Here is a 10,387-nt window from a genome sequence, read left to right on the forward strand (position 1 = left end):
AAATGGCTACCTCACTGAAGGATTTCGTGATGATACAAATGAGAAACATTATCCATAAGCACACTACCAGTTCAAGAAGGGATGATTTCCAACAGAATGAACAGAATAATGTCATAGAAACGAACTGGTTAAAGCTTCACCTGTATTATAGGATGGGTGCGATGCTTCCAACAGTTGCCCTTAGGACTCAGAACTAGCAGGTGACTTGCATGACCACACACACTTAATTTTAAGAAAAGGGGAGGGAGGAGCCTAATCCAGTCTAAAGAACGTTCCAAAAATTTAGACTGGTGCAGTCAGGAGGGTTTGTCTTAAGGTCTGTTAAAACCTGAAAAATGTCCCCTCCAAACAAGAAAGGTTAAATGCAGTATTTAATCAACCCCAAAAAAGTGTCTGATCCAAAAGCTAGAAGAGGACAAAACAGAATTTTCTAATGTACTTCACACTATGAACCCATCAGCAGCTTCCTCAGAAAGAATCCTCATTACAACTGACCCATTAAAGAAAACCAGTCATTTTCTCCAAAATATTCCTATGTTTAGAGCTGCAAAGGAGGCCATTGTAATTTAGAACAAAACTCTCAAATTACTGATGAGGAAATAAGTCCAGAGAACTTAAGTGACTTGCCCAAGGTCACTCCACGAGTGAAGGGCACTGTTACAACGCAAGATCTCTGGCTCCCAGGACCTGCTTTTTCCATTGCATCAGTCAAGATAGCATAAAGCTATTTTCCAGTAATTTTGATAAACCAAAAAAGAGGGGGGGGGGCATGAACTTTTAAATTCCAAGTCCCCACAGTACAGCAATACTGGAGACAGTATTTATTTGGGGCAATCAGATAAATGACTACAAATATAGAATTTTTTATGGCTTTTTTTTTAATATAAAAAGCCACCTAAACAATGGCAGAAATAAGACTGTTAGATGCTCAACGTTTTCTGGAACAACAGAGAAACTCTTCCACATCTTAGAAGCAGTATTAGGGCTAGCATTTACATCAGGGCACTCCTTCTTCCTTACATTTTTACTTATGATGTTTCTATCCGCACCTAAGGAAAAATGCTGCCTTTGGGGCTTATGATTCAAGGATACTGGCCAGCGAGAAATGCTTATTTGAGAGGGATGAGGTAGGGGGGTAGGAGAAAAGTATTTTTCTTTCTTATTTTCCATAGTTATTTTAGAAAGGACAAATGTGAACAAATTTTCCATCACATACAATAATGCATCTCACATAATTTTGGTTATATGAGCGAGCAGGACACAAATCTAGCAGTCTTTCAAAATCAGTTTGCCCAGCCTGCCCTGATGGGTTTTCACTTGAGCTGTCATTGGTCAAAAAACAAATCTATTTTTGAGAGCTAAAACAGGCCTTTCCTCCAACCTCAGAAAGGAACCCTTTAAGCCCGTGCAATGAATCTCTCTATTCTCACGATTTGCAAGCATTATGCCACGTTTTCATTTCACAGTAAGCTCCCTGGGGCCTAGAAGGGTCAGTTTTTGTTGAACTTATCTAGCTCCCTGCTTTACAAACTGTAGGCACTCAATATAGCGTTGACCCTAATGCAATTTCAAAGCCAAATGAGGTTTTTTCCGATGATCCCCAAACAGTGCCAGCCACAGCACATGTATTTCCATGTCGGGATTTTTTTTCCCCCTCCTGCCTCCCATTAGCAAGGGGTGTAAATGTGGGAATCTTAAGTTAACCCAATCAACCCTACAACCACGTGCTGTAGCTTCCTCACGCTCTGGGAGTTTTAAGACAGGAAGATGAAGAAACAGCACGTAGTAAACCGTAGTAAGGAGAGGAGGGAAACAAAATGGGGCACGTCACATGGTCACGGCCTGGATTTTTCTCAATTAAAAATAAGAGGAAGTGTGGGTTTCCGGCCTCTGTCAGTGGGCTGGTTGGACTTTCTCATTCTTAAGATTCTGGTCCATGCTCGAATAAGGCTGAGTGCAGAACATCCTCTGGGAGGGGGTGGGAGGGGCTGAGTTTGGCTCAGTCCTGACCTCCCCAGAGGGAAAGGGTGAGGGAGAGGGGTGGAAGAAGGCAGCCCGGATCGCCAGGCCCATGGCCACTGCCGGACCCCAGACCAAAGCCGGAGGATGCCAATGCCCCCATCCCAACCACCCCCACCCGAGGCCCCGCCACTCCCTCCCGCCCCCCCCAGCTAAGCTGATACTCGCGCTGATTGGTTCTGGCGGGGGCCAATCAGAGCCCGTCCGCCCCGCCTGCCTAGAGCCAGTCTGAGCACAGTGCTCACCCAGGGGCTGGGGCTCACCCACCACCCGTGCAGGGGAAGGGGCCCCGGCCACCTCAATGTCCTCAGGCCACCTGGAAGGGCGGGGTGGGAGACTTCAGAGGACAGCCTCAGACTTGATGCAGAATCCCCAACCCCCAGCAAAAGGGGGCTAGGAGGGCGGGGGAAACCAAGTGCCAAATAAATAGGGAGGAATGCAGGAAGCGGAGATGACCCGGGAAACGGGGAAGTGCCAGAGCCGGGAGGGTTTGCCCAGACAAAAAGGCCACACAGTGAGGGGAAAAGGAGGGAGAGATGGGAGGTAGTCCTGGAGGTATGAAATCCTTGAACACAAGCAAATAGTGAAAGGAAGAGAAATGCACACCACCACTACCACCACCCTTTTTAGGGGGCTTAACAAAATGACGAGCAAAAAAAAAAAAAAAAACACCTAAAAAGGATGACTTGGGTCTGTGTCTTTGCCCAAATCGGCTCTATCTGCCCAGCTGCAGTTTCAAAACAAAAAAATAAGAGGTAAAGGCTGATTAAAGATAGTTTGGCTGCTGTGTCCTTTTTGCTCTCCTTGGGCTCTCAATCTACTCTGCAGAGTAGGTAGGCCACAAGTACCGCGAAATTCTGAAATGGAGCAAAAAAACTGGCAATGCCAGGAACACACTAAGAGGTGGGAAACAAAGGGAATGAGAGAGGGGGAATACTAGAGAAGCAGTGTAGCAGGTCAGAACCAAGTTAGAAGAGACACACAGTGACCCCAGAAACAGAAAAGGTGGATGGACAGGAGGTGAAGCAAAGGGCAGCTGACCTAAATGCCTCACAAATGTTCTCCTTTAAGACACAGCGGGGAAAATATTAGGCAAACGGAGATGTTTACAATGAGGGACTAGGAGAAAGCCCACACCCCATCGCTCATAGTCTCTCACTGCCTTTCATGTTTCAGGTTTCACCTGAGACACGGGAAAGCAAGGCAAAGAAAGCAACTGCTGAGGAAGTTAGGAAAACAATGTTTTCACAAACCAACATACTCATTGCTAGGATAGTTGTGTGCCTCAAACCGGTTTGATTTCTTTTTGTTTCAGATGATAACTGACTATCAAATCACATCTTTAAGCTAAACCGGGCAAAGGAAAGGAAGCAGAATGCAGGGTGTAAATGTGAGTTGAGTAGCATTTAGTGCCTCATTTAAAAAACACACACCCCCCCCCCATCTCTCTCTATTTACATCTTATAAATAAACATTGTAGAATTTTCTGGCATGGTGCTGTTAAAGCATAGTCTGCTACTCCATGATTATTAGGGATATAATTATTCCAGAATATTATATTTTCCCTAAGAAAGCTAAGAATAGAAGATTGTTTTGTTTTGGTTGGTTTGTTTTTAATGTATCCTCCACATAAGGAGGATTTTAAGCTCTTTTTAAAAACAAAAACACAATTTGGTCATCTATTTCCTTCAGAGCAAATATTATTTATTCTACTCTATAAAAAGAAATGTGTTCAAATTAAGAAAACAGGCGAGGAAAACGTATTGTTTCTTAGTTTCTTCCTTCATCTCCTTTAAAACCAAAATTTAAGTTCTGCTGGGGTTTTTCCTTCAAATTCTCATTATTTTATACATGAGAGACTGAATCACAAATGACTAAAGTGTTCAAGGGCTTCACATTCCACAATCATTGAAATAACCAAAATTTTTACTGTTCATGTTGATAAACACAATTAAATCTCTTCTAGGGAAACATGAAAATAAATGCTGAATACCAGCTTCGTATAATACATCCTATCACCTAAAATCTTAGTTTGTTCATATACCTATATCCTGTTCTACAAAATAGAGAATGATATGGATCAAATATTGGAAACTGTTAGAATCAAGGAGGCTGTGACCACAAAACAAACAAATACCTATCAATAGGAACTCAATGCACAAATTAATTTCTGATGAATGGATATATATTAAGAAGAATAATGCTTTTAAAAGCTCATTCTGTGAAGCATATATAAAGAGACTATCACAATACAGTTTGTCAAAATAAAGTGTTTCCAAACGCTAGAAAGTTCTGCATTGCCAACTCATCACATTATTCGCAAACTATACTCTTCTTCCCACACTTATGACCACCAGAAAATAGGCTCAACAGAATGATGGGCAGGCTAATTTCCTATTACAAATATTTTTCATTTTCAATACAGCCTTAATCACAGAAGACCTAACGCCAATTTTCAACATTTACTGAGACGTCTACTCTTGAACGGCAAACAATAAATATCCTAAAAATAAAGAGTACAAGGTCTAGCCCTTCACGTTCAATGCAAAACTAAACAAAACCCTTTCATTTCCCTAACTTAACAGTCCTTCTTTCAACATAAAAATGTTAAGTAATTTTACAGAAGATGCACTGTAGCCCCTAAATGATCTGCAGAAATGTCTCCATGCTGGCCCTCGCAAAAATAGACAACTGTGAGGCAGACACACGGGGGTGAATTTCCATAACTCCTAACTTAATAATGGGTCCCAGATGCATGCAGACTTCACTGCATATCCCATACAAAAGTGGCCATGCCTGTGAGGTGGTAGGTCGGTGCCTGAATATTTCCTAAGTCCTGGTTCAGGAACAAAAAGAAAGCATCCCCCATAATTACTTTTGAGAGAGTCATAGGTAGACAGGTGTTTCTCTCTAAACATGTAAGCCTAGAAAAGCTTACTCTTGAATCATTTTAGGGGGATGTGAATAAAAATCCTACTGCTATTTATGTATCCTTGGTACTGTGAAATCAAAGAAACGATTTACCAAGAGCAACCTAAGAGCTCCGAGAAATTATCTTAAATGAAGGTTTTAGCTGCTGTTGTAGCAAATATTTTTTGTAGAAGAATTGTCCCTTCCAGGGAGTGACCTAAGTATATAGTCAAAAGTAAACTTCAATAAAGAGGTCCAGGTTCTTATATAAGAATTTCACAAACATCGGACCTGGGATTATAGATGTTTTGAAACGACTACAGTGTATACTTCACTTGGAAACCTGCAGCAGTCCTCCAGTGTGGCTGCTCCTATAGGGTGATTTGACTATCAGCCAGGTGTCACTAGGGTGAGCATCGGTGTGCCCTGACCTCCCCACCTCCTCTGACGGCACTCCCTAAAGCAGCAGTAGGAAAGAGAGGGAAGGGGCAGAGGCAAAGAGGAAGAGGATTCAAGCCCAAGGTTAAAAGCAGTTTGTCCTCTGACTTTGTCACCATGAAACGCACCTGCTGTGATGTCCAGTTGAGCTACTGGAGATCCTCTGGCTGCTTCTGGAAACTGATGCTGGCATAGGCGCTTAAATCCTCATTGGAATGGCTGGTGGAGCTGCTCTCACTGCTGCCCAGAGGCTGATGAGGGGGCGGGGGCGGCTGCAGTTGAGGGGGGCGCTCCTGAGGGCGCTGTTTGAAGTCCTTGACCAAATCCAGATCTATGTAGTTGAGACCATTCTCCAAGCCCCCAGCAGCCCCACACACTTGCCCCGGCTCCTTGGGGGCTCCCCCGAGCTCCCCAGGCCTCAGCCACACGTTCTCAAAGGAAGCAGAGCTGTGGCGTTTCACATCCTCAGTGCTGCTGCTGCCACCACTGCTGCCCCCCATTGCAGCCCCCACTCCGAAGGGCACTGTGTTGCCCGCCCGGGTGGCACTCGGTGTGGAGGAGAAGGTCTCGGAGCTATGCCTCCTCCGGCACCCTTGCGGGTCTGCACGGATCACTTTGGCATTCTGGTTGCAGCTGGGGCTGAGGTTCACCCTGGTGAAGGCGCTCATGCCCCCGGGTCCCTGCGCGCCCCCCAGCAGGGAAGAGCGGGCCACCAGCTCCCCTGCTCCTTGAGGTGTGGTTGGGGAAGCAGAGGCTGCTGAGGATGAGGACGGAGCAGCTGCTGTGGCCCCAGGAAGGCTCGCCTCCTCCACAATGCCCGTCCGAATGTCAGCATAGCTGACAGGGGCAACTGGAGAGGTGTCCACATAGCTCTGACGAGGACAACCCATCTGCATGGTCATGTAGTCACCACGGCTGCTAGGCACTGCCCGGGTAGGCCTGCACACGCCAGCAGTCCCCGGAGGTGCAGGGCCCCCCCTGCCAGCCTGGACCCCAGGGCTCTCTTGCCAGGTGGCCCTCCGGCCTGGCCCCAGGTCCATGTTCATGTACTCTTCCGTGCCAGTCTCTTCCTCTCTGGGAGCTGGCTGGAGCTGGGATGGACACCTGACAGAAGGTGAGCTGTGGGATGCCATTGGGCCAGACAAGTAGCCCGGCTGATCACTCCCAAATTCGATATTCACATATTCCCCTGGGCTCTTGGGCTCCGGAGGGTGCAGCAAGGCTGGCTGCTGCTGCTGCTCTCGGGCCCGAGGTAAGGTGCTGGCCTTAGGGTCCCCCAGGGACAACCTTGTGGGCCGAGCCAGGCGGCTGTTGGTCTGTGCAGCTGTGTCCACCTTTCGAGGCAGATGGGGCTGCAGGACCTGATGGTGGAGATGATGCGGGAGGTTGGGCTCGGGCCTCGCCCCACAGTATCCCCCGCCCAGGCTGTCGCTGCTGGTGGAGGAAGAGGAATCTTCTGCAGCTGCAGCATAGAGAAGGCGACCAGAGCTGGAGGAAAGGCGGAGGTGCTGGTGCCGGGCAGTCTCCTCCAGCTCCCCGGGGCGCTGGGTGTGCTTAAAGGACCTTGGCAATGAGTAGTAGGAGAGAACCGGCTTGTGCTGGGGGTCCTCCGGGCCGTAGTAGCAGTCGGAGGGGCTGCTGGTATTGGAGTCCCCCACTGGCGACATGTTCATGTAGTCACCTGTGCAAGACAAGAGCTTGGTACCACCGCTCTCCACAGGTAGTTTGGGGTGCGGCAGGATGTGAGAGTGGTGGCCCCCGACCCCATTTGTCCATAGCTTCCCATAAGTACTCCCAGAAGGGGCAGCACTGCTGCTGCTGGGCCCACCTCCAATGTCAGGGGAGCAGCTGCCGCTTGGGGACATCATCATGTAGCCATTCGGGTCCACTCTCTGGGGATGGCGTCTCATGGGGTTGATGATCTGCTGTGGGGCAGACACACTCTTGGGGCTCATGGGCATGTAGTCCCCACTGCCTTTTCGGCTGCTGGGCACTGGAGCCACTCCTGGGGACATGGGCATGTACCCATCATCGGTGTGGAGGGTGGAGGTATCTGGGCGATTGTGGCCTCCACGACGCTCCAAGGGGTGCATTTCCAGACCCTCCTCAGGGTAGGACTGGGTGGGCACAAAGGCAGAGTGCCGGTAGCCGGGCAGTCGGCCTCCAGTGCCACCTCCTGGTGGGTAGGCAGGCATCATCTCTGTATATTCCTCAATGGAAGCCACGGAGGACTGGGATGGGGTCTTCTGGTGGGAAATGGTGGGGGATGTGCCAGCAGAGTGAGTCCGCTTTCGGAACCGATTATCCAGATCTGCAGCACTGGCTGTTTCATCCCCAGCCAGGGCTGGGCTGGTACCCAGGCCAGCTCCTGTGATGTAGCGGTGACCATTGCCACCCCGAGGCAAAATGTAGTGACCATTGGGAGCGATGAGGGTGGAGGACCCCTTGCCTCCCATGCAGATGTAGTTGCTCAGCTCCTCCTCTCCGCGGGCCGGTGGGGTGTGGCCCAGGGAATCCGGGGTGACACTGCGGAAGGAACTTCGGAAATCGCAGGGACTGGAGCCATACTCATCGGAAGAGATAAAACCGCCATCGCTGGGGGAACCAGACACAGAAGCACTAGATCTCCGAGGGAAAAGACAGTCAGAGGTGGAGCCATGGCCACTGGTGCTGCTAGATGACAGACTGACAGGGCTCGTGGCCGAAGGTGAGCAGCGCGAAGAAGGCATAGGAATGGAGCGGCTGTGGTTGAGTGGGGGGTGCAGCCGGGAGCTGCCCCGATGCCGATGGGCGTGGGTCCTGTTGGTACTAGGACTCACAGGACTGCCGTCCACCGAAGCCGGGCGGGACATGGTGCCTTCACCGTCGCTGGAGGCACGGACACGGAAGGAGCCCTGCTTCCCGCCCACCATGCTAGCTGGAGAAGTGGCAGTGATGCTCTCGGTGCGTGAGCGGCGGGTCAGCCCCACCTGACTGGGTGGGGGGTTGTTAAGATGGTGCCTGCGCAGGGGGACACTGATGGGGTTAGAACAGTTGGAGGAGGACTGGCTCTTGCTGCGAGGGCGGAACTCATCGCTCATGGCCCGCATGGCCTCCAGGATTGTCTCGTGCATGTTCTGGGCCACCACCGAGTCATCCACCTGCATCCAGAACTCTCCGGGTCCCGTCACTGCGGAACGGCCCACTTCGATGAAGAAGAAGTTCTCTGAGTGGCCACAGCGCCGGATGTTCATCAGCTGCAGTACCACCGCCGCCGCCTCTGAGTTCAGCTTCACAAAGCTGATGGTCTTGCTGGTCAGGCAGAGGCGGTAGATGCCAATCAGATTCTTTGTCTGACCCAGGCCCTTGGGTTTCAGAATCACCTGCCAGACCTCCTTGAACGCGGGTCCTGGGGGCACATCCCCGTAGCTCAAGTCCTCCCCAGCCTCGCCAAGGCCAGAACTGCCGCTGCAGCTGCCCCCGCCGCCTCCCACGCCGAGGGCCGAGGCCCCGTCGTGGTGGCCCTTGGCACGGTTGTGCAGCTGCAGGAGGGCCTGGTACCAGCTGTCCTGCTCGGCTTCGCTGTCTGCCGCGATGGCAAAGTGCTCGTCCCGAGTGTAGAGGGCCACCAGGTGCTTGTTCTTGGAGTCTGCCCGCTTGTTGATGTTGAAGCAGCTCTCCAGGGGGATCGAACGTTTGGGGGCGCTCGACTTGTGCCGCCACTTCTTCTCGTTCTCGTAATACTCGAGGCGCGCCGGGCCCCCCGCCTCGCTGGCCGCCCGCAGCACGAAGAAGCGCTTGTGCATGCTCTTGGGTTTGCGCAGGTAGCCCACCTTGCGCACGTCCGAGAAGCCGTCGGTCTCCGGAGGACTCGCCATGCTGCCGCCGCCGCCACCGCCGGCGAGCAGAGGGAGGCGCAGAAAAACCACCGGGTGGGGGGCGGAGGCTCCTCGCCGCGGCCCCGCGCATGCAAACAGGGCTGGAGGCGGCAGAAACCCCGACTACGAAATCCACGCCGCCCCCCCGCGCGGGGGAGGGGCGGCCGCAGCAGGACGCAGCGGCTGCGCCAAGGAGATAGCCCCGGACCGGAGTTTACGGGCGTTTCATGCCCGTGGGGGGAGGCAGTGCGTCCGGCGGGAGTGCAGCCCAGATCAGAGAGCCAAGTCTCCTCTCAACCACCACGGCCGGGAAGGGGCGTAGATGCATCTCTCGCCGCCCGGGCTGGAGTCCCGCGCACGTTGGCGGCGGCGGCCGGAGGTCCCTGCGTTGCCCCTCCAGGCGCGCGCGCGCCTTCCCTCCTGAGTTCCCCTCTGGAAGTAGCGATTCCCGAAGCAAATTAAATATCCTTGGGCAGTGGGAGGCGAGCTGCCAAGTCCCAGCGTTGCACGGGGTTCTCCCTCCTCCTCCTCCGCCTCCTCCCACCCCCAAACGTCCCCGCCGCCACCAGCCGCCCAAATACCAGCTCAATCGCGGAGACCGCGGCGCTGCGGCTGTTGCTGGTGCTGCCGCCGCCCGCAGAAGCGTCCTCTGCAGCCCCCATTCGGGCCCATTTCGGCGGGCAGAGAAAGTGGCTTTTCCACGCGAAACGCTACTAGGCAACCGGAGAAGCTCGGGACGGGCTGGAGGGACAGGCTCATCCCTGTCCCTCGTTCCAGTCGGTTGGGGAAAAGGGGAGAGAACGAGGGCGGGAGGCGAGGGGCTAGATTTGGGAAGGATTCGGGGAAGACGCCTCTTCCCCGGGAGGCGCTGCCGCTGCAGTTACTTCTCCGCTCCTCCCTCCTCCTCCTCGGAGAGTTGCCGAGAGCCCCAACCAAAACAAGCGGCGGCGTCTGGCTCCACGCGCCGGCCCCCTCCAACCGCGCCGCCGTCTCACTCGGAGGAGAAAAACACGTGACGGAGCCTCCGCGCTCCGCAGCCCGGCCGCCGCCGCCGCCGCCGCCGCCGCCGGGAGGCTCCCGCCCGGGTCTCTACATTCCCGGCGGAGCCCGCCCCGCGCCCGCCCCTCTCCGCCCCTCCGGCCGTGCCGCAGCGGCGCCCGCGC

At 52.8% G+C, this 10,387-nt stretch overlaps 1 protein-coding gene across 1 annotated transcript in view; it reads right to left on the bottom strand.

Annotated features, from left to right (window-relative positions):
• The window catches only part of IRS1 (insulin receptor substrate 1), a 56,380-nt gene extending 46,047 nt beyond the window's left edge, over positions 1-10,333 (bottom strand). The window contains exon 1 of the mRNA XM_081052079.1: positions 5,496-10,333. Coding sequence (XP_080908205.1) covers positions 5,517-9,224 — 3,708 coding nt within the window. The 5' untranslated portion in view covers positions 9,225-10,333 and the 3' untranslated portion in view covers positions 5,496-5,516. The remainder of the gene's footprint in view (positions 1-5,495) is intronic.
• Between the last annotated feature and the right edge of the window lie 54 nt (positions 10,334-10,387).

The sequence above is a fragment of the Rhinolophus hipposideros genome (genome assembly GCF_964194185.1).
Source record: "Rhinolophus hipposideros genome assembly, chromosome: 6".
NCBI lineage: Eukaryota > Metazoa > Chordata > Mammalia > Chiroptera > Rhinolophidae > Rhinolophus > Rhinolophus hipposideros.